Raw genomic sequence first — 27,780 nt, 5'->3', positions numbered from 1 at the left:
AGCGGAGACCAGTCTTCTAGGAGTAACTGGACCTCGCCCCAGCTTCCAGGAGTGGAGGCATGGAGGCGGCCGGGAGCCCTGCAGACATCACCAGGGACTCCCAGGACCAGATGTGAGTGGGCAAAAGCCCAGCACCGAAGGAAGAGCATTTCACAAATAACTGTGTGAACGGGACATTCTCCCATAAGCCCCAGCACCTCCTTCTCTGGCTCTGGCTCCCCACCCCCGCACAGGAAGAGGCCAGCCTCTTGCATCTCCTTTGTGGTTCCATGGGCTTTACCAGGCTAAGGTCACACTGGTCATTACTCCCTTACCCAACTTATCTCAGGATTCAAATACACAAACACACACACACACACACACACACACACACGGTTGACTTTTGTAGGCTTTTTAAAATAAATTGATTTTAAGGAAAATAAAAAGGAAAAATTGTGGAGTGTTATTGTGGTCAGCTATTAATATTTCACTTCTTGGCAGCTCTTATGAGCCCTTACATGGGCCAACCTCTGGCCCTGTTTTATTTCATTCAATGTTTTCAACAGCCCTTTAAGGAAGCTCCATCATCACTCCTCTTTCACAGATGAGGAAACTGAGGCTCAGAGGGATTAAACACTGTGTTCAAGGTCACACAGCAGGACTATTGGGCAGATTCAAACAGGCCCCCCTGTTGAGGGCAGTGTGTCTGGTGCCTCCCCCTCTCCTGACATCAGCGCTGACGTCAAAAGAGGATCGTTTTACTGAAAAGGCAACAGACGGAAAACAGTGGATTCCCCAGGGAAAGGTGCTGGCCTCACCATGCGCCCAGGGCACGTCCCCAAACCCGCATTCCCAACCCCCACGGGCGCCGGGGCCCACCAGAGGGGCTGCTCCCAGGTGGGCGTCCCAGCCCGGACCTGGGTCCAGACCACTCCTGCGCCTCTGCCCCGGCCCCCACCTGGCCACAGGTGGCCTTGCCGAAGGGGTAGTGCGGGAAACTCTCTCCCTCCCACTTCCTCTCCCAAGGTCTCGGCCCTACACGCCCTGCTTCAATTCCGAGTCAGCTCGAAACTGAGTAGTCGCGCGGCCCGGGAAGCACACTTCACCGCTCGGCTCTCGGTTTCCCAGCCTGTAGCTCGGAGATCGGGGCCTCTTGGGGTTGGGAGGGATTAGTCAGCGAAGGCGCGCGCCGGCGACCTGGGGGATGGAGGGGCGTCCCGGCCCCCGCCCCTCCTCCCTTCGCCCCGTCGGGTCTCGCGCCCCCTCCTCCCTGCTCCAGCCCCGGGCCGGGCCCCGCCCCTCGCCAGCTCCCTCCCCAGCCGCGCACTCAGGCCTCTGACACCTCTCGGTGGGCGGGCCCGGGGGCGCGGTGGGGGGGTGGGGGCGGCCCCAGCCCGCTCGGCACAGCCATTGGCCGGAGTAGGTGAGGCCGGGCAGCCTCCTCCCCGAGGCGGGGCGGGCCCGGGAGGGGATGAATGAAGCCGGAGTGGGCGCTGAGCGGCAGCCAGAGCTTGGTTCGCAGCGCGGCGGCTGGGCCCTCTGGACGGTGAGTGCTTGCGGCAGCGTGGGCCGCGGAGGGTCAGGGCGCCTTCGTGGGCGCGCCGCCCAGGTGCGCCGGGCCCAGACCTGCTGATGTCAGGAGCGCGGCAGGTGCCCTCAGACGTTGGGCGGGGACCAGGGGATCGGGGAGGCCGCGCGGGGCGGGACCCGGGGCGCCGGCAGTGCGCCCCAAGCCCCTCCGCGGCCGGGAGGGCGGGACCGAGCGCGGACCCGCACCCCACAGCCCGCCTGCCTCCAGGGAATCGGCTGCACAATGCGCCCCCTCTAGCTGCCGGCTCCCCAGGCGGGGAGCTTCCGAGGAGGCGGGCCGAGGGGGAGGGGATGGATGGTGGTTGGGGTCAGGCGGGGATGGAGGGAGCGGCCAGGGCTAGTGGCCGGGGCAGGTGGCCGGGCGCGCACGCGGGCGCAGGCCACGAGAGTCGCGCCAGGGACAGATGAGCTTCCCGGAGCTGCAGGCTTGCGGCGGGGCCCCCACCTGCGGCGGGTGCCGCTGCCGCTGAGTCAAGGAGGAAATCGTCTTGAACAGAAGTTTCTCGCGGGCGGCAGGGCTTTGTTCGCGCCAGCCGCGCTCCAGACACCTCGGGGAGGGGAGCGCGGGCGGAGCCGGCCCCGCGGGCCGAGCTACTGGGTGGGCGCGAGGGACTGGTCCCAGCCTGGGCGATACGGGCCACGCCCCTGTCCCCGCCCCGCTACGCGAGGTCCCCGCGTCCGGCGCAGAGCCGGCACTGGAAGACCGGGCGCCCCTGGGTGCAGGCCGAGGCTGAGGGAGGATGGAAACGAGGGGCCCACCCTCCGCACCCAGTGGGCACGCTTGGCTCCGGACGGGAAAACCTAGGCAGATGCTGAGATTTCCAAACCGGAGGAGCAAGCCTGGGCGGTGTGGAATCCGGTGGGGAGAAGCCCATCAGGCAGTGGGGTCCAGGCCCCATCCCCCATGTGGGTGCCTGGAGGCTCCTGCTGCCAAGGTCAGACTTGGTGATGGGGCCTGTTTCTGTCTGGAGCCGCTAGGAGCTGCAGTAGTTTTCCACAGTGAAGGAACCAGCTTCCTAGTGGCCGCTTTTCGCGGTGCTTTGGGGAACTTGGGTTTCCTCTGTCTAATCAGAAACTGGCTCCAGGGAGCTGGTGGGGCGGTGAACCGTGAGCATGGTGGTGCTGTGAGGTTTTCTCTGTGCAGCCTGGGGCAGATGGACTTCAGAGGAGAGAAAGCACTTGGTTTTAGCCGGGTTGGAGGGTGAATCTAACACCGGCAGTAATCACAATGACCTCAGGCGTCTTTGTTGGTCACTTAGAATGTGCAGGCCCTGTGCTGCGTGCTTTGAGCATCAGCTCATTGAATCCTTACCACCACCCACGAGGGAGCTACTATCGTTCCCATTCCACAGATGAGTAAACTGAGGCACTTGTCCAAAGTCACACAGGCAGAACGTGGTGGAGAGGTTTGAATCACATTTGTGTGATTCCAGACGTTTTACAGCTCTGTTCCTGGGGGAGGAGGAAGCCCAGGAGGGCCGGTCCTGACACAGAGCAGGGTGTCTTTTGCTGCCCACCAAAAGATGGACGGCACCTAAGGGGACAAGAGCATTTGGCCAGGATAGTCCAGGCCTGTGGGATGCAGGAAGGATGCCTCTGGGCCTCCACAGCCCAGCTTTCCCACGTGCTGCTGGAGGGAGGGGAGGGAGAGGCCTCTTGGCTGGACCCCTGCACCCCTGACTGCCCTGAATCAGGACCCGTGCTGCTGGGCAGGGCTGGCAGATATTGCCTGGAAATTCTTCGCGGGGCTGCTTCCCTCCCGGGTGGCTATGACCTAATCCTGGTTCCTTGGGTGTAGTCCCTGCAGCAGGTGCTGGGCAGATCCCAACCACGCCCTTCCCCGCAGCAGCCGTGGTGAGGTGGCTGGGAGCCTGGAGGTCAGGATGAGGGCCGTGTCAACGAGGATGAGGGCTGTGTGAACGAGGATGAGGGCCGCGTGAATGAGGTCTTGGGGCTGGCATCTGGTCCTGTTTGAGTGCCCGATTCCGAGCACCTCGACTTGGAGAGCCAGCAGGTAGTGGGACAGAGCCTGGTACTCTCGGTCTGGATGGAGCTGTGGTGGTGCAGAGGGCCCGGCAGGGGACCCGGAGGACTCACCCTGGCCACACTCCCGCTTCCTCCGTTGTCTCCTCCAACTGGGGAGTGGACAGAGACCACGCCGATATTCCCTCCCGAGCCTCCCGTCCTCGGGCGTGGCAAAGAGCCCACTGCCCGCTTATGGGGGGACATATGCAATAATCCTCAGGACTCTTGGCCGCTTTTGTTCCTGGACATTCAGCTGCTGTGTGGCCTCGGTGTGGTCGTGGTGGGCATGGGCGTCCACATGAGGGCAGGACCCCCGTCTTCACCACGGTAGGTAATCGGACAGGCCTGCCGGGATCCTGCCCCAGCAGCGGGAGGGGGGCCCCAGCTCAGGCCTCAGGTGACCAGGGCTAGCCAGGCCCTGCCGCGGGGGACGGGGACCAGCCTGAGTGCCGCCCGCGGGGCCCGGGCTGTGTCTCCTGCGGCTGCTCGTGGGGACTCTTCCTGCCGCTGCCCCGGCTCAGCCTTCAGCCCGCTGTCCTCAGACATCCCTGTTGCCCTTGGCCACGGCGCAGCCCCCTTCCCGCAGCATTACCCAGAATTAGCCTCTTGGACCACATTTCCAGGGGTGGGGAGGTGCATTCACAAACCACGTGTCCCTTACGAGAGCTGCTCACTCACGGTGCGGCCGGTGCGGCCACTGAGGTCCAAGCACCAGGCCGGCTGGGTCCGCTTATCTGGGTTCAGAGTCGCGGGCTCCCAGGCTGGGGGTTTGCAGCAGGCCCTCTCCGCCCACGCTGCCGGGCACCACACAAGCACCCTCACCACGGGGGCCGCCTTTCCTCCGTGGCTTTTTTATCCAGCAAGCCTTGGGAGTACCGGAGGCATTGCCCCTCCATCCAAAACACAGAAGGCTCAGGATCGCTGGGCTGAGGGCAACGCCCCCTCCCACCCCAGCTTGCTCGGGGCCCTGCCTCTCGGCAGATGCCGTGGGCCTGGTACTTGGACCCAAGGGCCTAAGAGGCCACCTGGGAGTGGCAGAGTCCAGCCTGCGCCAGGGCAGGCCCCTCGCGTGGACGGAACCTTCCCCGGCACCCCCAAACCCGTGAGGGTCTCTGCAGGTCTGCTCACCCCACGCTCCCACACGCCGGGCTCGGGCCGTGGAGGCAGGGTGGAAGTAGGGACACCCACGCTGAGACAGCAGGACACTCCCTGAGGGACGGGTCTTTCCTGGTTTCCCTCAGACAGTCCTGCATTGTGGCCTCCATGCAAAGCAGCCAGCTTCCTGCCCACTCACCTGTGTGTGGCCATCAGGTATGCAAATTAGGGTGCGCCAGCCCTGCGGTGGCCGCCCAGGTCCTGCCACCCGGTGCTTGCTCCATAAATAGCTTTGAGTCTCATCTTCAGGAATTGAAGACCCCCTCCACTCACCCACTCGGAGGACGAGAGAGCAGGTTGAGTTTGGGAGGCGAGGGAGAGAGCTGCCTGCAGGGTCCCAGGGGTCGTGGGGTACTGAAGGTGCAGGGATGGGAGGCGGGGAGGCAGGAGCACGGCCGAGGGGGCCGTGTGACTGTGGCTGGCGGCCTCAGGGCGGTCAGGTCGAGGCGTCTGCTGGCTGGAGCGCGAGGCAGAGGAGAAATGAAGCCTGTGGCTCTTCCCTGGCTGCCAAGCTCCCAGCGTGGCCAGGACAGAGCCCGGGAGCACTCCTGGCGTGGGGACGGGCCCCACCTGGCTCACCCTCAGCCTCAGGCCCCCCTGGGGCATTTGCTCCAGCTGCAGCCAGACTCCCACGGGAACCCAGGCCGAGGAGGCCCAGGGGCCCAGGGGCCGCCACCTGAGGCTTAACATGTTACTCTGGGTAATCCTGCGCCCTTCCCACCCGCTACGCTTTGTGGACAGCCTTCAACCAGGAGAGAAGTAAATGGCTGCATCAGACCCGAGGAAAGAAGCAGGCAGAGCCAAGCATGTGAATATGAAAACCATCTCAGTCCTTGACTGACACCAGGATCTCAGTTCTCACAGATGGAGCTACGGCGAGCCACCCAAGTGGGGGCCACTGACCTCCTACAGTACAGCTGTCGGGGGGGCTCGTGAGGCTGCGAGGAGGAGGGGGAGGCAAAGTGGGGGAGGGGGCCTGGAGTTCCTCGGCACAGACACCTCTGGGCTCAGCTGATGGGCCAGGCCAGCTTGGGAGTCGGAAGAAACCTGTGGTTTCCTGCTAAGATCGCCGTGCACACACACAAAAGTACGCTCATATGTGTGCACACGCGTACACACCCTCACTCGCCCAGCTGAAGCCCCAGGTGCAGAACTGCTGGCCTGAGGCCCCCGGGTACACATTATTCTCCCTGCTGATCAGCCTGCCTAATCCCGCAGCCTCTGACTCGCCCCAGGGGACAGGGAAGGAAGGCCTCTGGCAGTGGGGCATACTCCCACGGTCCCCTCCACCTGCAGCTGACCTGCTGCCGCCTGGCCAGGGACAGGCCGGGAGGGTGGGACAAGATTCCCCCTTGAGAGGGGGCTCCCTGGGGGGAGCTGCGCGCCTCCTGCGTAGCCGGGGAGGACAGCCTCTTCCCTGTACAAGGAGGGGATTCTCCAAGGCCAGGAGAGCTGTCAAAGGCTTCATCAGAGCTGCTCCCGGCCTCAGACGTCTTTCCATGAGAGTGAAGGCAGCAGAACAGCAGGGAGGGCCTGCCTGAGGGTTGAGCGGGTGCTCCAGGGCCGCCAGCCCCCTGCTGCCCCAGTTTGGGGGTCACATGGCTGGAGCACCCCGGAGACTTTGTCCTAGGGCAGCGGTCCAGCACAGGGCCGGGGGGAGGGTGCCCGGCTCGGGGCTGAAAGTTACATCCCTAACGTGGGTGCGCCCGTGGTGGGGGATTTCACGGGTCTGCCGTGCGCAAGAGGGGGCTCAGCTGAGCCAGGCCCATGGGACGGGTGTCGATGTGATGGTGGCAGCGTCCTGTCAGATGCCCTGCCCTGCAGCCCGGCTCCTGGGCCTTTGTCGGCTCCAAGCTGTGTGTGTCTTGCTGCCACCGGCTCTCGGCAGCTTGTGCTGTTCGGATTTGCAGCTGGGACAGTTTGCTGCTGGCTCGGGACAGCCTTGGGTGTGGCGGCTGTGAGCTCCTGTGGACAGGACGGTGTCCCGCGGTCCCCAAACCCGCCGCCCAGCACAGGCCTCGCACAAGCAGGTGTCGGCACAGGACTACCTGCTGCATGAGTCAGGGGTCTCCGGAGAAACCCAGCCAATAGCAGATAGGTCGCTATAAAAAGAGACTAATTATAGGGACTCAGCCCACGTGACTTTGTAAGATACGTGGTCGGCAAGCTGCAGACCCAGCAGAGATGAAGTCGTGTTTGGCGTCTGAAAGTCAGCAGCCTCAAGACCCAGAAAGAGCCATGATGTTTCCGTGTGAGTGAAGGCAGGGAAAAGCCGTGTCCCAGTTCAAAGGCAGCCCTGCAGGGCAATTCAGGGAAGGATCAGCCTTTCCGTTCTATTCAGTCCTTCAGCTGATTGCATGAGGCCCACGGGCTCTAAATATACCGATTCAAATGCTAATTGAGGGCTTCCCTGGTGGCGCAGTGGTTAAGAATCCGCCTGCCAATGCAGGGGACACTGGTTTGAGCCCTGGTCTGGGAAGATCCCACACGCCGCGGAGCAACTAAGCCCGTGCTCCACAACTACTGAGCCTGCGCTCTAGAGCCCATGAGCCACAACTACTGAGCCCACGTGCCACAACTACTGAAGCCTGTGCGCCTAGAGCCCGTGCTCCGCAAAGAGAGAAGCCACGGCAATGAGAAGCCTGCGCATCGTAACCAAGAGTAGCCTCCGCTCACAACTAGAGAAAATCCCGCGCACAGCAACGAAGATGCAACGCAGACAAAAATAAATAAAATTAATTTTTTTAAAAAATGCTAATTGATTCCAGAAATGCCCTCACAGCTGCACCTGGAATGTTTACCTAATGTCTGGGCACCCTGGGACCCACCAAACTGACACGTAGACTCTACAATCATTCTGTTCTTGGCTCTGAGATCATGGACCGGGCTCCAGACTCTGAGGCATGGGCTCCGCGGAGGGGAGGGAGGAGAGGCCGGCATTTAGGTGGCGTCGGGGTCTCTCAGGTGAGGATACCTGTGCACTGGACCTGGGATGCTGGTGGGAGCTGGCCCGTCCTTCCTGTGGTGCAGTCTCCACCCAGCTTGGCTGCAGTCACCAGGGCCCCGCTCAACCATCAGCCAAGCCTGAGAATTCAGGTCCCGGAAGAGGCGCCACACCTTGGATCAGGCCTCAGCAGCAGGTGGGAAGCAGATACACTTTTTTGCTAAAACGATATCCAAGCGGAGAGAAACCGTAGGCCACGTGCACACACTCACAGTGCCCAGAAGAGGAATCGGTGGGGAGGCCTGACTTCCTCCCCAAGCCCAGCTGTGGTGTCCACTCCTTGGGGGAGCCAGCTGACCTGTAAGTGGTGCTGCCACTGGACTCTGCAGCCCCTGTCACCCTCCCACCAGCTTGACCACAGGGACCTGAGACAGAGAAACAAAAGGCAACGGCCTCGGGGCCACCAGCCTGGCCTTAATGGGGGTTGGCCACCTGCAGGGAGTCACCAGCCGTGAAGTCACCTTCTCCTGGCTGAGCCCCGCGGGGGGTCAACTCTGGCCATCTCACAAGCATGTCCAGGAAAGAAATCACCCTGAGTGGCCTGGGTCGCACCCCCAGGCCCCAGCAGCGCTGTCGTGAGGGCGCTGATGAGCGGGAGACCGAGACGGAGCAGCTGGCCGTGCCCACACAGCCCACAGCTGAGTCTGCGTCCTGGGCTCAACCACGCTGGCTGAGACGCCCTCGTGCTGGAGCTGGCGGCTCCTGCAGGCCCGTTTATGCAGCAGACCTTTGCCGTGAGATTCAGTCCTCGAGCTGCACACACAGCAAAGTGTCCTTTAAGTCCGGGGCAGGCCTCAACATGACCGTCTGTGTCCATTTCTGGAGCTGTCTCCTGACACCGTGCACGCCCAGCATGTGTCGCCCGGACACAGCCGCGTGAGATCTGGGTACGAACTCAGGAATCTCCCCCTGAAGACCCGAGAACGTGGGACCGTCCTCGTGGCTGTGAGATTCCAGGTGTCACACAGCCCCGGACCCAGGATCCGGCGCTGCCTGCCGACGGAGGGGACATTCCAGACGCGCTGGCTCCACGTCGCAGGTGTTTCTGTCTGCCCTCCCCGCCCCCGCACCTCACACCTCAGCGCCTGCGTCATGGGAGGGCCCGGCCTCCTTTCTGATCAAGACGCTGCTGATAAGGGTGAACGCCTTCAGGGGGAGCAGAGTCTGGGCTTAGTCAGAGATTGGGTAGACACCGTCATCGCGCTGCCTCGAAGGGGGGTGGGGGCGCGTGGTCTGCACTCAGCTGCTCTTGACGGACCCGGGGAGGAGACCCCGGGGCTGCCCACCCGAGTGGCGCCGTTTACTTCCCATCCCGTGCGGGTGGTGACCACCGCCGGTCGCCTGGCTGATGTCTAAAATGGGATTTTCAGTCTGTGACTCAACAAGCAAGCGATGTGCATGATTGCAGGTTGACTTTACGTGTTTATGTCAGAGATCAGAGCTCTTAGCTCAGGGAGACTTTACGCTGACGTGGAGCTGTCTGGGCCACACACCGCTGGCATTCGAGTCTTGTTAAGGGCTTTATTTTCAAATAGAAAGGACTCTGTTTCTTCATGACCGTTCCTAGTCTCGATAGCTCCGCGATCTGGCCGCCTCCTGAGCCCTGCTGGGGGCCCGATCCTTCCCGTTCCGGCCCCTGCATTCCTCCTTGCGGGGGATCGGCGGGACGGTTGAACAAGCTCAGAGCTGGGGGGAGGCGGTTCTGCAGGTCCCTCCTAGGAAGGCCCACCCACCAGTAATAATTCCCCAGCCCAGTGCTGACCGTCCACCCCCACAGGCCGCCGGACCGACCTCTCAGAGCAGCCGCTGCCCCTCGGCCCGCTTGGACGCCTTCCCTTCGGGTCCATCCCAGCTGGGAAGGGGTCCAGGGCCCTGCTGGTTATGTGCGTGCGTTCATGTGTTTCCGTGTGGAAGGTGTGTGCACAGATGGGTGTGTGTGTGCGCACATTGTGGAGGAATGCACCCCCACAGCACAAACACGCAGCCGCCTCTGGGCAAGGCCGAGCTTTTTCCGCGTTTCTGTTTCGGGAGCCCGTCTGAGCCGCGGGGCTGGTGGGAAGCAGCGCTGTGCCGTCTCGGGGCTCACGCTTGTCACCGTCTACGCTGTTCCACGGCGGCCCAAGTGCCTACAGTACCTGCTGTGGGAGCAGGTGCGTGGCTTTCTGTCCCTCCAGGAGGCGTGGCGATCCTTCACGCGGCGGGAACTTTGCTCCTTCCGTGGGCACCCTCCTAGCCCGCGTGAGCGAGCCTGGCGTGCCAGGGTGCACGGAGGAGGCGGTGGCTCTGTAGGTACAGCCCTGGGCATGGTCGCGGGCCCTGGGGAGTGACTCCTGCCCACACTCGGCCTCGAGATCTGGCTGCTGATCACCTGGCAGTGCCAGTTTCCAGAGCAAAGAGCTGGCCCCGTGTGTCAATGCCACACAGTTGGTCGTGGTTCTTTGAATAAGACGTTGGCGAGGACAGCCAACGCGCTCGTGGGCTCTGAAGCCGGGCCACGTGGTCTCGTCCTAACCGGCCCTGGATGGCTGTGTGGCCTTGGGGAAACTGCTGACTCCTCTGGGCCCACTTCCCTTTCCTGTAAGATGGGCTGTGCGTGGAGCTCAGACTCCGCCGGGAAGTGGGATGCTGCAGTGTCTTACGGCATTTGCGCCCACGGCCTGGCCCCAGGGAAGGCCGGAGAGGAGGCGGGGTGAGGCTACAATTAGGTAAGACGGCGTGGCTGAGGAGCAGGCAGAGGTCTGGCAGAAAGACCTGGCGCCCCAGCCTCAACGCACAGAGTGCGAGGGGACCGGGAGAGGTGGTGCTCCCAGACCCCCCAACGCAAAACTGCCTCCCAGACCCAGGTGTGGTCCCACCACGGCCCACTCCCCTCACCCTGGACTGCTTCCCAGTTTGCAAGGTTAACACAAGATAAAGCCCATCTTTTGTTTAAAAACAGTCCTAACCTGGCGGTCCAGTGGTTAGGACTCTGAGCTCCCTTGCAGGGGGCACAGGTTCGATCCTTGGTCAGGAACTAAGATCCCGCATGCCACGTGGCGCGGCCAAAAAACAAAAAACGAGACAAAACAAAACAAGCAAACAAATGAAAACCAGCCCTCAGAAGCCAAAAACCTGCCGTCGCAAGGGCTGAAGGCTCTGTCTGTGGCCAGGATGGCTGGAAAGTCCTCTTTGCTCTCTGCCAGCAGGGCCCATGCCAGGCGCAGCTCCCCCAGAGGCACTCCCGATGTTCCCGCCCCGCCCCGCCGCCCAGGAGACTCGGTGGTACCGCCCTCTGCGCTCACCGCTGGGCTCACGTCCTGTTCTGAGTGTCTGTGAGACTCCACCTCCCTCCAGGCCTGCGGTCTCCTGAAAACCGGGCCTCCTCGGGGGCTGTGTGAGTGTCCTGTAACGAAGGACCACAGACCGGGGGCGTAAAAGAACAGAACTCTATTCCCCGCCCAGTTCTGGAGGCCAAGAGTCTGAAGTCAGGGTGGGGGCAGGGCTGCCCTCCCTCTGGAGGCTCCGGGGGAGGGTCCTTCCCACCCCTTCCAGCGTCCCCCAGGCGTCCTTGGCTTGTGGCCTCATCACTGTAGTTTCTGCTTCCGCCATCGCGTGGCTTCTCTAATAAGGACACTGTCGCTGGATTTGGGGCCTCCCCAAGCCAGGAGGACCTCATCTCAAATCACCGATCATATCTGCAAAGACACTTTTTCCAAATAAGGTCATGCTCAGGGTCGGGAGGATGTATCTTTTCGGGCCGGGGGTGGGGAACCACCATCCTGCCCCTCCGCGTCCCCAGCTCGGGGCCCAGCAGAGTGGGGCTCTGTGACTAGCTGCCTGAAGGACTCGGTCCACCAAGTCTAATCTGAGACACGTCTGGGGGAAGCGTCAGCCCTCTGGGCAGCGGCCTCTCCCGACATCACTGACACCGTGCGCAGCGGGGGGTCTTAGGCCGCCTCGGGGCCCTGAGTGGCCGACAGCGGGTTCTCCCTGTGTGCCTATCTGGGTCCAGAGTCCTTCCTTTAAAGGACAGTAGTCGTAGTGGACCAGATCCCCCCCCCCAGTGATCTCATTTTACCTGTCACCTCCTTAGAGGCCCCCCCTCCAAATCACTCACATTCCAGGGAGCTGGGGCTTAGGGTTCCAGCGTATCTTCTTTTGGGGACACGGTTCAGCCCGTAGCGAGAGGTAACCCGATGGAAGTGTGTTGAGTTCGGCAGAAGACCCTCGCACAGGGGCCCAGGGGCTGTGGGTACTACCAAGATCAGGTGTTTCCTATCACAGCGACTGTACCTGTGCTGGCCGGTTTACTTCTGTTGGGAAAAAATCAGCATTTTTCCTCTTAAGATGCAGAGTGGTTGTCGCCGCCTGGGGGGTCCAGAAGGATCTGTTTACCTGGCAATAGGTCCCGCCTTTTCTCAAAGCTTCGGGGTGTCGGGGGTGTGTGGGAGCCCCGGGAACCTCGAGATGCAGCCATTTCTCAGGCCCAACTGAGCTCCGTTTGGTCCGTGGGCTGGGAGTCAAAGTGAGGGCCCAGAGAGGGCAACGGGAACAGGCCAGGCTGGGAGTTTGCAGAAAGGTGGAGTGCTGGCACAGTGGCCGTTGAACCTGTCTGCGGGGCTGCGACCTGCAGCGGTTTCAGCATCTCGAGAGACCAGCCACGGGCGAGGCCCAGCGCCAGCCGACCCTCCCGCCCGGTGCCATCCCGGGGGCCCGGGTGGGCCTGCCTGTACCCCCTTCCTCATTTCCCACACTCTCCACACGCTGGGCTGAGTTGGATTTCCCTTTCATGCTAAAGAGCACAAGGCCGGCCGGGTGTGAGCTCAGGGAAGAATGGAGGCTGGGCTTGGAGTTGAGGGCGGGAGCGGTCAGCTGCCCCTGGCGGAGCGCACAGCTCAGGCCGGCGAGCCAAGGCCGTGGGGCAGGTGCGGGTCGGGGTGGTCCAGGGGCTCACATGGCGTCTGACTCAGTCCTGCTGTGTCTCAGCTCCACTCTCAGCTCTGTGGCCTCATTCAGGCCGGGGGCTGCCCTGAGGGTGCGGGTCTGGATTCGGGGAGGGGGCTGGTCAGAAAGGCTGCCCTCACCAGGCTGGGTAGTGAACAGGCAGAGCCGTGGGTGCCCCCGGGGACAGGCCGGGGGAGGGTTCTCCTGGAGATGGATTCTTCCCGCAGATCGGACCGCCGCTGGAATTCCGCACCCACTCCCGCTGCCGTCGCTGTCACGCCCTCGGAGATGCCGCAGCACTCGATGGGGGACAAGCACTTTGTCTCGATGCCGCAGATGGTCTTCCCCGGCCCCCCGTTGGCCAACAACGGCGAGTGTGACTGCACGCCCCCCAGCAGGCGGGCGTCCCTGGGCTCGCCCCTGAGCCAGCCGCTGTGCCAGCCGCTGCCCGAGAAGCGCGGGCCCCGGGCGGCCCGGGAGGTGCGCTACGTGGCCACGGGGAGGCCGGACCAGGCCTGCGGCTGGCGGGCCTTCGCGCCCACGTGCCTGCAGGCCTTCAACACGCCCCGGGGCTTCCTGCTGTTCCTGTGCGCGGCCTCCTTCCTGCAGGGCATGACGGTGAACGGCTTCATCAACACTGTCGTCACATCCATCGAGCGGCGCTACGACCTGCACAGCTACCAGAGCGGCCTCATCGCCAGCTCCTACGACGTGGCCGCCTGCCTCTGCCTCACCTTCGTTAGCTACTTCGGAGGCCACGGCCACAAGCCTCGCTGGCTGGGCTGGGGCGTGCTGGTCATGGGCGCCGGCTCGCTGGTCTTCTCACTGCCCCACTTCACAACCGGCCCCTACGAGGCGCAGGTGGACGAGGCCGTCGGAACATGCCGGGCCAACCGCAGCGCGACCTGCGGGGGCCGCACCTCTGGCCTGTCCAGCTACCAGCTGGTCTTCATGCTGGGCCAGTTCCTGCACGGCATGGGCGCCACCCCGCTCTACACGCTGGGCGTCACCTACCTGGACGAGAATGTCAAGTCCAGCTACTCGCCTGTCTACATCGGTGAGTGGGGCGGGTGTGATGGTGGTGACGCCAGCCGGCCGTCTGCTCAGAGCCCTGCCCCGTCCAAGCCCCCTACATTCATGTCCCTGTTGGCCACACGTGGCTCCAAATGGCCCCAGGTGCTCCTAGGTGAGGTGGCAGGTCGGCACGGGCCTGCGTCTCACCTGACACCGCAGGTGATGGAGGTGGTGCTCGCCGGCCTCAGCCCGATCCCTGGCACGTCCCACAGGGTCTGGAGCGCGCGGACCCTCGTGGTCCCGTGGTTAGGACTCTGCGCTTCCGCTGCAGGGGGCCCAGGTTTGATCCCTGGTCGGGGAACTCGGATCCCGCGAGCCGGGCTGGGATGGTGGCTGGGCTGCAGAGCTGGGGGCTGCCACGCCACCCCCGGGGGCCGGGCCCGAGCCTCGAGCTGCCCCCGAGACCCTCTCGTTCATCTGGGGTGAGATTTCCGTGTTCCCAGCCTCAGGCCAGCCGCCTCTCCGAGTCCCTCCTGCGAGGTCAGCTCTCCCAGGGAAGGGGTCGGGGTCAGTGGAGAGCCCGCGGCCGACGCCCCGGCCCAGCCAGATTTGCTCGCTGCTCTGCTTCATTACGTCCACCTTGGGCTCTGCTCATCCGAGTCACGTAGCAGTTGCCATTCCGGGGACGGGGGGCATTTGGGACCCGGGTGAGCCTGCAGCGCTGCATGGGTGCCGCCGTCATCCTGCAAAATGAGTCTTAGGATCTTTGCTTTTTCGAGGGGGAAAGAGTCCAAATGGTGTCTATAGGGGCTTTGAGGGAAATATTTTAAAAACACCTTGAAAGGTTGACACCAGCCAATACCAGACACAGTGGAGACTGTGCAACGGAACCCCCAGTTTAAAGGAGTTCATGCCTGGGAGTAGGGGTGGAGGTGCAGAAATGCAAGGGGGCTTGTCTTAGGTGGGCCGGAGGGGTGGCACAGAGGGCGCAGCAGGTCCCCGACGCCTCTGCTTCCCTTCCAGCCATCTTCTACACCGCGGCCATCCTCGGCCCCGCAGCCGGCTACCTGGTCGGAGGTGCCCTGCTGAATATTTACACCGAAATAGGCCACCGGTGAGTGACCTGGGCCCACAGAGAAGACGCCCACTCTTGGTGCAGGAGGATGGTGGCCCAGGTGGGGGAGGTCCAGGCCGACCTTGCTCTGGTGGACCTGGGAGTCTGGGCAGCTTGGAGAGTGTGGCCTGAGGGAGGGGACAGCATGGATGGACGGCCTCCCGAGGCTGGAAGGGACCAGGCCGCAACTGCTCCCATGCCCTTTGCGGAACCAAGAGGGGATTTCCTGCCGCCACCGGGAGGTTCTTTTTTTGGGGGGGGGTGGTCTACACCAAACAATTCTCCAGTGCTCTCCGGACACCAGCTGGGTGTCCCCAGTTCACCTCAATCTGACACTGACTTCCCGGAGTCAGCTCAGACCCCACAGGTGAGCGAGAGCACCCACCCTTCAGACGCCAGCCGCGGTGGTGGCTCCCGGTTACCCACGCTTCTGTCCAACTTGGCTGCAAAGCGGAGGGTCCCAGGACCCCTCCTTCTAGTAATTTGCTAGAATGGCTCACAGAACTCAGGAAAGCACAGCACTGGCTCAGTCACCAGTTTATTCCCCAGAATACAACGCGGGGGCAGCCGGCTGGCCTCTGCCAGCCCCTTGTCTCCTGTCCACCTGGCTGCCCAGCCCAGGGTTCTTTCCCATGTACCTTTGAATTTAAAGGTGCACTTGTGTGCAGATGGGGGTCGCAGGCAAGCCCCCTGAGCTTCACGAGGCCAGGGCACCAGCCACCCACCCTCTGCCCTGCCCCTCCTGGGCCCCCAGCCCCTGTGGCCTCGTCGGGAGGCCGGCTCGCAGGCCCCAGAGGAAGGGGTGGACCTGGGCAGGGTCCCCTGGTGCATGCCCACCTCCTGTCCGTCCCGATGCCCTCCGTCCACCGCTGGTCCCAGACCGGGGGTGGTGAGGCATCAGGGCGGGGGCCTCAAGCAGAGCCTTTGGTCTCCGCCTCTCACTGACCAGCAAGCAGGAGGTCGCCCAGCGTGTGTGCCCTAGACGCTGTGAGCACAGCGCTGACCCCACGTGCCTCTTCCCGCAGGACGGAGCTGACCACCGAGAGCCCGCTGTGGGTCGGCGCCTGGTGGGTGGGCTTCCTGGGCACTGGAGCTGCCGCCTTCCTCATCGCCGTGCCCATCCTCGGCTACCCGCGGCAGCTGCCAGGTGGGTGCTTCCCGCAGAAGGACGCCCCATGCCCTGCTCCTCCTCGCCGCCAGGAGCGGTGGGGCCGGGGTCGTCATCCTCTGGGCGGGTGCTGCCATCCGGCAGGGCGGCCCGGCCTGTGTGCTGCCTCCACCCCTGCGGTCTCTGCCCGCTGGGGGACCACGGAAGAGGCTTGTTTCAACGGGGGATGGGCACTCCTTTCAATACCTTCCGTCTCCCTCTGGTCCCAGGTTGGGCCCGTGGGCTCTCTCCCACCTCCCCATCCCTGCCACCCGTCACCATGGTGCATCCGTACGAGATGTCTGTCTGGGCGCCCTCATCCACCGGCTGGTCCCACACCCAGGAGCAGGGGCATAGGGGCCTTTGGTCTCTGCCCCTCACAGATGTTCACATCCTTCCAGGCTCCCAGCGCTACGTGGTCATGAGAGCATCTGAAACACACCAGTTAAAGGACAGCAGCCACAGGGTGACCAGCAACCCTGACTTCGGGAAAACCATCAGAGACCTGCCTCTGTAAGGACCTTGGGGGGCCTCTCGTCTGTGTCTGTGTGTCCTGAAGACCCTTTAGGGTCCTACACATGCTGGGTCTTGACCCTAAGCTAGGAGAGTCCTGTGACCCCTCCAGGGCCACATGGGGAGCCCACAGCCCCTAAACCTCCTTCTGACCCAACAATCTTCGGGGCTCAGCTCCAAAACTTGGGCTAAGAGATTAAGGAGCAGCGGACAGAGCCTGCTGTCTTGGAGGCACCAAGGGCCGGTTCCGACGGAAGGGCCGGGGCCTCAGCCTCATGGTGCCCACCCCCCAATTCCCGGGCCTGCGGGGACCCAGGGACATGCACGCAGGGACCCGTCTGCGCTCCACACGGCAGGCTCTGGGGGCTGTGCCTGACGCCTCATGGTCACGGAGTGAATCCCTGACGCTCGGCGAGTTGCCCCACAGCGAGCTTGTCCACGGTTCCCAGGGAAGCAACTGACCGCCTCGCACAAGATCGTTCCCCAGGAGTCACCCCTCCGCCCCGCTCTCTGACCATTTCATGGGGAGTCACCTGCACGTGCCCACAGGGCTCCAAGGAGGGGACCGTGCAGCCCCCGTCCTCTGCCCTGCGGCCGCCGCTCCTCTCGGGCAGCGACCGCTTGTTTGTCTCGTACTTGACCTGGTCTTACTTTGCTGTCTTCACACACTGTTGGGACAAACAGAGCCTGGGCTGCCGGGGCCTCAGAGGGACGGCGTGGGGCTGGGGCTCCTGGCCGGCCAGCGCCCCTCATCAGGGCATTCCACGGGGGGCTCTCCTGGGCAGGGGGGAGGCGGCCCTCGGATGGTCACCCGCCCGAGTCCTCGGCCTCACTGAGCGCCCGCCTGCCCCGCAGCTTCCTGAGCCCACGAATGTCCACGTGGCAGGTGGAGGCTGTTAGTGGCGGGAATGAGCCCCCGCCATCTGTCTTCAACACGGGGAGGGTGACGTGGGGTCAGGGAACCCCCCCCCCGGCTACCTGTTGCCTGCTTAGACCCCCCAGAAGAGCCGCCCACCCAGGAGGCTGCCACCAAGGCCGGCAGAGCGGGCCCAGGGCCACGCTGGCCGGGGAGGCGGGATCACCCAGGCAAGGGCGGGCTCGCTCCGTCCAGCCGGGGCAGGGCCACCTGCGCCCTCTGAGCCGCACTGGCACCGAGGGCGTCAACAGCTTGGTCCCCGGTGGACCCGGGGACAAAGCCCGAGATAAGGAGGTTTATGCCCAGGCTTGGTTCCCCAAACCGGTTGCTGATAGTAAAATAAATACCGGAACATGGGCCCTCTGTCAAGGTCATGATTGGCTCTCTGAGCAAATTCAACATGGGAGTTTCAGCCAAGAAATCTGCAGGCTGAGATTAAGAAATAAGGAAGTTCACATACTTCTGGGGAGAGTCACCTGCCCCTGAGCCCAGGCGAGTATCTCCGAAGCCTGGCACGTCTGGGCAGGACCGGGAAGGGACCGGCCATACCCTGGGCTCCCCCCCAACACACGCACGCGCACGCACACGCACACGCGCGCGCGCGCGCACACACACACACACACACACACACACACACACACACACACACACACTCTGGTCCCGGAGAGCCCCACCAGGATGGCATTTCCTCCGCATCTTGTTTCCTTCATGGATGTGGGACTTGGGCTGTTGACCAGAAAGAAACCTTTTCAGTCCTTGAGTTTGAAAGTCAGTTTCGAAGGAATTGGGTCCCTGTCTGAAGCAGGATGGGGAAGGAGGCCGCTCTGCGGTTACCCTGAGAAGCCGCAGGGGTGGGGGGTGGGGGGCGGGGGGCGACTCCATTAGCATCAGTTCCCTCCCAGGGCGCAAAGGCTAACTGGGGCCACCCTGCATGCTCCTACTTGGCAGAATCCAATTTACTGTTGGCCTGTGTCCTCAAAGCGAAGAACACTGGAGCGTCAAGGTGTCTGTGCTGCTTTGACACACGCAGGGAGGCGCCGGCATTGACGGCTGGGCCGGGTGGGCGTCTCCCTCCTGGTGGAAGATGACCTGTAGGGTCGGTGGGAGCTGGTTCTCTGGGTGGGAGGCCTTAGCTGCAGACACAGAGAATGTGAGCAAAGGCAGCCGTTGTCGGAGCCGCTGTGATAGGGGTCGGACCACAGTCGTTTGTCACCAAGCTTTGCCTGCTCTTGGGTGCCCGAGATGGACCCAGGGCTCCAGGGGAAACTGTCCCCAGCCCACATCACTCACGAGTCCTGGACCTGCCATCCGGTGGCTGAGAGGGGCCAGGGCCGGGAAAGGCAGGCGGGGTGTAGAGCCGTGTGCACTGGGTTCGAGGGGGAACTCTCAGGCCAGGTCCAAGGGCCATTTCTCAGGCCCCTGGCATCACTACACCGGCCACTGCCCCCCAGGTGCACACCAAGAGAAGTCGGAGAGCCAGCCAAGCCCACGCAGGGTCTCCTTGGAGGGGCCTCTTGGTCCAAACCCTCAGGGATTTCTGTCCCTCCTTTTCACCAGCTGGCGAAAAGTGAGAAGTGATCCCACCCCTCAGGCCCCGTTCCCCTCTCCTGGGGGCCACCCAGTCCTGGACTTGGTGACAGCCGCCTCCCCCCTAGCCTCCCGCTCCTGGCTCAGGCCCCTCTGCTGGTCCCCCCGGCTGCCCCTGGGGCAGATTCAACAGTGTCACGGTCACTCAGGGTCTCTTTCCCCACTGCAGCCGACCTCTGTGACAGCGGCTTTCACAATAAGCCACAGGCTCCGGATCCTGGCGCCAGCTCTTCCCCTGCCCCAGCCCAGCCCCACACCCACTCTCGGTTTCTCTGGAGTAAATTGGGGTGCCCCGGCCCTCCCACACCCCACTCCACCCCCCTCTCAGAACCAGGCTCTTTGTGCTCGGTTGGGAAGGGCCAGGGCTCTGGCCCACTCTGACCCTCTGTCTCTTCTCTCTGGTCTCCATTCCCCTCCCCCATCCAGCTCCATCTGGCTCCTCCTGAAGAACCCCACGTTCATCCTGCTCTGCCTGGCCGGGGCCACAGAGGCCACGCTCATCGCTGGCATGTCCACGTTTGGCCCCAAGTTCCTCGAGTCCCAGTTCAGCCTCAGTGCCTCGGAAGCTGCCACCTTGTTTGGTGAGAATGCTCCCTGAATCTTGTGGTGGTGGGGGTCCTCCGTTTTTTCACTGGTTCTCAGAGACTGAGGGGCCTTTGAGAGTCTCTTCTAGAAAACCCCAGGCAGCAAGTGCTCCCCACACGGGGCGCACGTCCTGGGCATGTGGTCCCCCCAGGCAGGGACCCTGGAGCAGGTGTCTGGGCTTTTACACAACAGCTCTGATCACACTTACACAGGCTGCCGCCGCGATGGGCAGGATGGTCCTTCCTGAGGGCAGTTTGGGAAGCGCTGAACACAGCCTGCTGACCCGTTCTCCCTGCCGCCCCCCTTGCCACCCAGAGCCTGGGCCTTTGCGTCGTCCCTGGCTTGTGGCGGAGAGGGTTTGGGTGGCAGATCCCACCGCGCTCCCTCGGGCCTGGCAGTCCCCGTGAGCCAGGCGATGGGTGTCCTGGGGTCTCCCTGAGGCTGGAGCCCTGGGCCTGCCCGACCGGAGGCGTCTGTGGCCAGAGTGAAGGTCCTCCTCAGACCCCTCCTTCTGGCCCTGTCCACGGGTAGCGCTGGGCTTGGGGGGACAGCCACAGCCTCACCGAGAACCTGCCGGGCAGGAGGTGTGTGTGGGTCGATCCTGGCCGGGCGCCTCCCCCGAGGGAGGACGGTGTCAGACTGGGGGTCCCCAGTGACTAGTGCCCCAGACTCCCCTCCTTGCCGGCCTCTTGGCTGTGACCCCACCTGCCAGAGCCCCACCCCCGCCAGCTGCTTCCCTGCCCCACAGCGGCCGACACCCCTCCTGGGACAGCCGTGTCCTCTGGGTCCCCCCCTCTGCCCCCAGAGCCGGTCTCCATCTGGGGAGACGGGCTCACCGCACCCAGGGTCTTTGAGGTCTCCTCCACCCTTGGAGAGCCCCCCTCCCATTGGCACCCCATCCCAGGGCGGGCCTGGAAGCCACGTGCCGATGAAGCCCAACTTCCTACCAAACGGCGGCCACCAGCTTCTCCAAACACCCCCTTGTGGTCAGACTCCGCAGAGGCCGTGTGGGCCAGGGGAGCGCGATTGTCCTTGGGTCTCCCCAGTGGGAGGGGCAGTGCCCAGGGACCTCTCCTGCTCCGCCCCTGCACCCCTGGGCCTCTGAGCAGCTGGCGGGCGGCCTCCCCAGGCTCCGAGGCCCCCTGTGAGCACTGGTCAGGGTGCAGAGCCTGGTGCTGCCACGCAGATTGGGGCCGATGGCTGTGGGCCTCTGGCTCCCATCTCTAAAGCGGAGACGAGGCCCAGGGGGTTGCTGGCCCCACCCCCGTGGCTCCGGGACGGCACCGAGCCCCTCCCTCTCCACAGGGTACCTGGTGGTGCCGGCAGGTGGCGGAGGCACGTTCCTGGGCGGCTTCTTTGTGAACAAGTGCAAGCTCCGAGGCTCAGACATCATCAAGTTCTGCCTGCTCTGCACCCTGGTCAGCATGCTGGCCTTCTTCGTCTTCTTCATGCACTGCCCCAACGTGCCCATGGCGGGCGTGACCGCCAGCTACAACGGGAGGTAAGGGCCAGGTGGCACCTGGGCGAGGGGAGACCTCTGCACACCTGTTGGGGGCACCAGTGGTCCCTGGGGAGGAGGAGGGGGTCGGGCGCTTGGGGTGAGGTCATTGGAGATGGTCATAACAGTAAGGATGGTGTCCTCAGCGGGGACCAATGGCCAGTCACTCACACGTGGCACCTGAGCCTCAGTCCTCTGTCTGTAAAACGGGACAGTCCCGGCCCCATCTCCTCTCTGCGTGTTGTCTTGGCAAGTGGCCCAGCCTCGGCTCCCGTGCGTCACTGCATTGGGGACGTGAGGGGAACAGCCCGCTGGGGGTGATTTGGGAATAACTGAAGTAGACGCAGGCTAGCGACTGCTGGCCGGGAATTACCCGCAGAGATGACAGTGTGAGCGCCGAGGGCAAGGATGCCATCGTACCACTGTCGGGACAGCCGGGTCGGAAACAACCAAACTAGCCAAGAGTTGGTGCCGAGCGGAGGGCTTAGTACCGTGGAGGAGGGAGGAGTCTAGTCCTTGGGCGCCTCCAAGGTAGTGTCGAGCGGGAAAAGGAGGGAGCAGAACAGCGTGTACAGCGTGCTCCGCTTGAGCGCAGAGGGGGAGAGTGTGTGTCTGTGCGGGTGCGGACAAATGATCTGTGGAACGTCCGCCCGCCTGCGCTGCAGAGCAGGGACCGGTGCCGTGGGGCGCCTCGTACCTGGCACTCAAGCAGTTTTTGCATTTCGAGCCCTGTGGACGCACTGCCGACCCAAAACCAAGCCAGGCAGGCAGTGCGCTGTGCAGGGTTGCTTTGCTTCGCTCTGAGCACATCCAGCGATTCTAGGAGCCAAGGCGACGCAGGAAGCCCCGGTCCTCGGTGCAGCAAACCCAGCGAGTTTGGAGACCTGCAGACGTGGGCCCTCAGGGACCAGACCCCATGCTGGCCTGCACCCCACCGTCGCTCTCTCCCCCCTGCAGCCTCCTGCCCGAAGGCCACCTGGGGCTGACAGCTGCCTGCAACGCCGCCTGCGGCTGCCAGCCGGAGCACTACAGCCCCGTGTGTGGCCCCGACGGCCTCATGTACTACTCGCCCTGCCACGCGGGGTGCCCGGAGGCGGCCTCGCCTGGCCCCGGTGGCCAGAAGGTGAGTGTGGGGGGCTGCTGCCCAGGCGGTCGGTGGCGCCCGCACGCTGGGGGGCCCCTGGCCCTTCCTCCTGTAATCAGCGCTCTTGTTGCGCCCCCCAGGTGTACCGAGACTGTAGCTGTGTCCCTCAGAATTTTTCCTCTGGTTTTGGCCATGCTACCGCAGGGAAATGCACTTCAACTTGTCAGAGAAAGCCCCTCCTTCTGGTTTTCATATTCGTTGTAATTATCTTTACCTTCCTCAGCAGCATTCCTGCACTAACGGCAACTTTACGGTAAGCCCCGGCCTGGGTTCACTCTGGCCCAGAACCTTTCCCTTTGCAGCCAAGGCGGAGCTCTGCAGACCCCTGCGGGGTACGTGCCGGGCCCCCGGAAAGCTGTGGCAGGAGAGAGCTAACTGCCTCTGTGAGGTGCTTGCCACCTGGGGATGCGGCCCGGGGCTCGGCCAGGACTCGGCCGCTGGCGTGGGGTGTGACTTGGCCACGCTTCCCGGGCGTTGATGGGCCGGTTTTCCGTTGCAGGTGTGTCTGTGACCGGCAGCGATCCTTCGCACTAGGGATCCAGTGGATCGTGGTTAGAACTCTAGGTACTGTGCTGTGTGAGGAAGCCATGCAAAGCTGTGGTGTGCGTTCACCGCACAAGGGCACGCGCCAGGCTGGTGTGCCTCCCAGCACGAGGCTGTGCCCACCTCGGGGAAGGGCTCCATTCCCTAACAGTCCGCTAGAGGGACCCATGGCCATGTTTTTGCCCAGAGGCCCCCATTTCCTCATTAACACACAAGCTCCACCAGAGTCGAAGACCGTGGGGACTCTCCCGGCATGGAGGCAAGCCCCCAGAGAAAGGAACATTAAGTCCCCTTTGCACCCGCCGTGAACACCAGTGGCCGAAGTCACGTTCCTTAGAGCCCGCCTGGTCTGGGTCTCTGGACGCCCCCCCGGGGGTGTCCGGGTACTGAGTGTGCCTCTCTCCACAGGGGGCATCCCGGGCCCCATCGCCTTCGGCTGGGTGATCGACAAGGCATGCCTGCTCTGGCAGAACCAGTGCGGCCAGCAGGGCTCCTGCTTCGTGTACCAGAACTCGGCCATGAGCCAGTACCTGCTTATCGCAGGGCTGGCGTACAAGGTGAGCAGGGTGGCCTCGCCCCCAGGTGCGCTGGCGGGGGGAGGGAGTCCCAGAGTCTACTCCAAAGGACCAAGAGTCTTTTCCAACTAGCTCGGGCGTCCGGGCGTGCCACTGGGATCTTCCAACAGCTTAAACCCCCACTGGGCATCATCCTACAGCCCGGTTTCCAGAAGTGGGATCCTTCCCCATTTCGAGCTGTTGTTGTTGGGGACCGTGATGATGTGATGCCAGTGGTGGGAACAGTGGGACAGCAGGCCCAGGTCACAGGGGCTCACTCTCCAGGCCCCCTGCCTTCCAGGGCCCTCACCATCCCGGCTTGGTGGTTTGCCCCTGGGCTCTGGTCAGCTAAGGCTTTGGAGAAATCAAAACTGCTCCCCCTGCAAGAGCCCGGGCAGGCCTGCTTGCTCTGGGCCAGGTCGCCTGGCTGGGTCCACAAGCAGCACTTCTCCTTCTCCATCCTTAGTGGGTCTTGAGTTACGTCCTGCTTCTTAGCCTGACCCTCTGCTTTCAAGCTGTTAATGGAAACTTCCTGCTGTATCTCTTGGCGTATGCTATGTGGGGAGAAGCATAGTATTTATATTTTGAGTTTCCCCCCATTGGAGGAAAAGGCACACAACTTCCCAAATAAAATGAAATCCTAGGGCTGGTATATAAGAATGTCTTGGATTTGTTCTTTGGGTGGAGGGTGGACTCGGGAATGTCCCACTGGCAGAGACTTTTCGGGAGGGGCCTCAGAGACAGAGGATTCTCAGCGACCCTTGCGTTTATCTCCCCGAATATGAGCTTAAAAATAGCCAAGTGTGAGAAGGGATTTGCGCGGCTCTGGACAAACGGGTCAGTTCAAATAGACGCGCCCCGTGCAGAGAGCCGGCCCTTGCTTTTCTTTTTCCCTGTGTTATAGGGTCCCTCGGCCAGAGCACCAGGCTGGACCCCGGGACGGCTGTCTGCCCAGATAGTCCCCCCGCGGCCTCGGCACAGGGGTAGGATTGGCTCCCAGAGCCAGTGCTAATGTTAGAGGGGGTGGGGGCAGCCGGGTGCACCCCCTTAAGTGCTACCCCGCTCGCTCATGGGGCCACAGAGTGGAAACAGCCTCTCGTTCCTGTGGCTTCAGGCCCATTGGCCTGGGCGGTGCTCCAGGAAACCCAGGGTTCACACGCTGAACGCATACACCCGTGTACAGAGGCCAGCACGCGTGCCCACACTGTCATCTTCCAGGCTGCGCGTGATTCCCAGGGGGTCAAGGTGGCGGCTGCGGTGGAGTGACCGCCTCTGACTTAGGTTCTGGGGCGGCCATGACAAAAGACCCCACACCACGTGGCTCAAACAAATTCACCTTTTCTCGTCTGGAAGCCAGACGTCCAAAATCAAGGTGTCTGCAGTGCCCGTCCCCCCTGGGGCTCTGAGGGGGACTCTGTCCCGTGCCCCTCCCTGCTCCTGGCGGCTCCTCCATCCTTGGGGCCCCTGGGCTTGTAGACTCTTCACCCCGTCTCTGCCTCTGTCATCACGGGGCTGCCCCCTGCGTGTCACCGTGCTGAACCTTCCTCCCCTTTCGCTGTTTGGACATCCGTCACTGGATCTGCAGTCCACCCTAACCCAGAGTGATCTCAAGATCCCTAACTTAATTACATCTACAAAGACCCTATTTCCAAATCAAGGTCCCATTCACAGGTTCCGGGGGTCAGGACTTGGACACATCTTTTGGGGGGACCCTGTTCAGCCCACGACAAGCACCTCCACTTCATCCAGTGCCTCTGTTTTTAAGTCAAATCATACTTTTCATTCCCCCCTAACAATATTGGGGTCCAGGCTAGGGACTGGCTATGCAGAACGGATGGACCCTCTGGCCAGAGCAGGGTTGGCTCCCCAGGACCTCGTGAGAAACCCGGGGCTGGGCAGGGGGCTCAGAGTGGGAGCGCCCAGGGCCTCTGGGCGGGTGGCTCAGGAGAGGTCCAGCGGCTCCCTTCTCCCCAGGTCCTGGGCTTCGTCTTCTTCACCACTGCCTGCTTCCTGTACAAGCCCCTGTCGGGGTCTTCGGACGGCCTGGAGGCTTCTCTGCCCAGCCAGTCCTCAGCCTCCGACAACCCCACGGACCTTCAGGAAGCCCCCTCAGCCCTCCAGATCCAGAGCGACATCTGACAGCCCACCTGCCTGCCCAGGGGCACGGGCCTGCCACGGCACGTCCCAGGAACGCGATCTAATTTCTCCCCGGAAGGGGTGACCCCTCCCCGATTGATACCCGGCACTGAGGACCCTGCAAGAGTCTGCCACTGGGTCTGGGGGGCTGAGCCTCAAAGGCGCCAAGGAGAAAGAATGCAAGACGTCCGACTGGACGCCCCTGCCCCAGCCCCCCAGACCTTGCCAGAGGGAGTGGGGTGAGCGGCTCTTGGCTCGGAAGGAGTGGCCCATTTCCCGGCCAGATGCAGGGCTGCCTCCCTCTGGTCCGCTCACACTCTGGCCCTCTCCCACGGACTTAGCCAAATAACATCCCCTGGGGCCTCAGGACACCTCGGAAACACGAACAGCGGTGCTTCTAAAGCAACCTGCGCGATTCCTACGTAACTCCGTCAGTGGTTATGAGAAGTGCGAAACCACCTGTGGACTTCGGGGAGACACTTCCGGCATCCCTTCATCTCTCCTTTGAACGGCGGATGTTTGGAGCGGTGGTTGCCCGGTGGTTTACTCTCTTCTCTCTGGAGACGTTAAGGCCGGTGATGCTGGCGCTGTTGGAGCTGCTCCACAGAAGGGACAAAGCACCCGCCCCCGCGGGCGAGCTGGCGCTGGCGGTGCTTCTGCGCGGGTCCACCCCATCCTGCGCGCGGCCTGGCCCTGACTTCCTGTGTTTCTCCTGATGCAGAGGAGGCCGGTGGGCTGCCGTCCCCGGGGCACATCCGTGTGGACCCCTCTCCTGCGTGTGTTCTAAACCTGCTGTCACCTCCTTTCCTTGGGGCCGCACAGCCCTGCAGCAGGACGGCAGCAACTTGCATAAGGAAACACTTATTTATGGAATTTGTTTTTTACCTGATGGTGTGCTAAGCACTTGTGAATTCTACCCGGAGGGCGTCGGGACTGGCGTGGAACGTTTATTGTTGGTGCCCTCAGTTAAAACTGTGGGTATGTAAACATATTTTAATATTTAAAGCATATGTTCCTGCCCCGTGTGTTTTATTTCTACAAATCTGCAAAGTTCGGCAGTTTTGCAAGTCCTCCGAGTGGGCTTTTGTGAGTTTGTTTCTCTGTGGGCTGCCCGGGGTGAGCAGTCGCTTGGCTGGGTTCCCCCGGTGGGCGACCCCCCACCCCTCGAAATGACCCCTCCGCAGTTGTGACCCAAGAGTCTCCTCCTTTCAGGGCCCAGCGCCCAGGTTGGTGGGGGTGGGGGGCTGGGTCCCCAGCCAGTGTCCCACTTCCCGCCACCGTCATGGAGCGCTGGGATTCGGTCAGGGTGGCCGGCGCTGCGGTCAGCATGCATGTGTGTGAACACGTGTATGCACGCAGGTGAGACCCGGCACAGGGTTACTCTTTCCCTAAATGTCCAAATGTGACAGAGCCGTGACCAGGCTGGGCCATGACCCTGTCTGCTTCATCTCCTGAGGGCCGGAGGATAGCGATTGCGGTTCTTGGAAGAAGCAGAAGAGAAGGGATCTGGCTCGTGGCTGCTATCAGAAGGTGGCTCCCCCCTTCTGGGGCCTCATCGCACAGGGCGCGTCAGGCACCTCTGCCTCCCACTCTGGGAGGGTCTGTGAAGTCCCCGGAGTCCAGGAGTGTGGACGGAATGGGCTGCTTAATTGGATCTGGGTGGGGGTCCCCCAGCACCAGCTCTGGCTGTGAGCTCCGAGCCGGCCCCCAGCCCCGCGCCGCCCAGATGGGTACCAGGGAGCCTAGAGGATCCGCAGTTGTGGCCACAGGCACCGGGGGCAGCACAGACGCGTCCTGGGCACAGGAATCCAGGCCCACCGGCCCACCTGCCCACGTGGACCCCAGTCCCTTCCCCAGCCAGCGTCCCCTGCCCCGCAAATGCAGGCCGAAACAAAATGGGGGTCTCTCCCTTCCACTCCCCTGGGAGATGTTTCTGAGACGTGAGCTGGACACAAATCCTTCCTCAAATCCTGACCCTCTATTTGCAAGGAAGCAGGCTCGCGGCCTTACAGATGACGCCCGAGCATTAACTGAGCATCTGCCCCACTCACCTGCCCTGCACCAGGCCCGAGAGCCCCACCAGCCAGGCCTGGGGTGCACCCCCTCGGGGGGCGGGACCCCGGACACCTGGCAGAGCCAAGGCTTCTGGATCCCTTTACTCCTGTCTTTGCCCTGGAAGGGGTGTGTCTGTGGTGTGTACACCGAGTTGGGTGGGAACTTATTAAAAATGACATTTAAGAAAAAACAGCTTTAGTGAAATATAAATGACATGCGTGTAATTCACCCATTTGAGGTGAACAGCTTAGTGGGCAGGTTGGGATGTTTCAAAGAGCATACAAAACAGCCCCTCCTT

At 62.9% G+C, this 27,780-nt stretch overlaps 1 protein-coding gene across 5 annotated transcripts; it reads left to right on the top strand.

Annotated features, from left to right (window-relative positions):
* Nucleotides 1-1,389: 1,389 nt before the first annotated feature.
* On the top strand, nt 1,390-26,437 carry SLCO4A1 (solute carrier organic anion transporter family member 4A1). 5 transcript variants are annotated; one of them, XR_014254950.1, is made up of 13 exons: nt 1,390-1,525; nt 12,904-13,733; nt 14,714-14,804; nt 15,830-15,951; nt 16,353-16,464; nt 19,394-19,548; nt 20,858-21,053; nt 22,008-22,173; nt 22,275-22,447; nt 22,694-22,758; nt 23,146-23,294; nt 23,385-24,274; nt 25,266-25,327. XR_014254950.1 is itself a non-coding variant. In XM_082430769.1 (13 exons), the coding sequence occupies exons 1-13, from the start codon at nt 1,455-1,457 to the stop codon at nt 25,490-25,492; spliced, it is 2,436 nt and encodes an 811-aa protein (XP_082286895.1). In that variant the 5' UTR covers nt 1,390-1,454; the 3' UTR covers nt 25,493-26,437. The 5 variants fall into 5 exon arrangements, 4 of the variants coding, with proteins under 4 accessions (XP_082286895.1, XP_082286898.1, XP_082286897.1 ...); XM_082430769.1 differs by having other exon boundaries at nt 24,196-24,274; nt 25,266-26,437; XM_082430770.1 differs by lacking the exon at nt 1,390-1,525 and adding an exon at nt 1,902-2,504 and having other exon boundaries at nt 24,196-24,274; nt 25,266-26,437.
* The last annotated feature ends 1,343 nt before the right edge of the window (nt 26,438-27,780 follow it).

The sequence above is a fragment of the Balaenoptera physalus genome, assembly GCF_965194825.1.
Source record: "Balaenoptera physalus genome assembly, chromosome: 16".
NCBI classification, from domain to species: Eukaryota; Metazoa; Chordata; class Mammalia; order Artiodactyla; family Balaenopteridae; genus Balaenoptera; species Balaenoptera physalus.
Note: the sequence above shows the minus strand (reverse complement) of the source record. Positions and strands in the feature narration are given on the sequence as shown.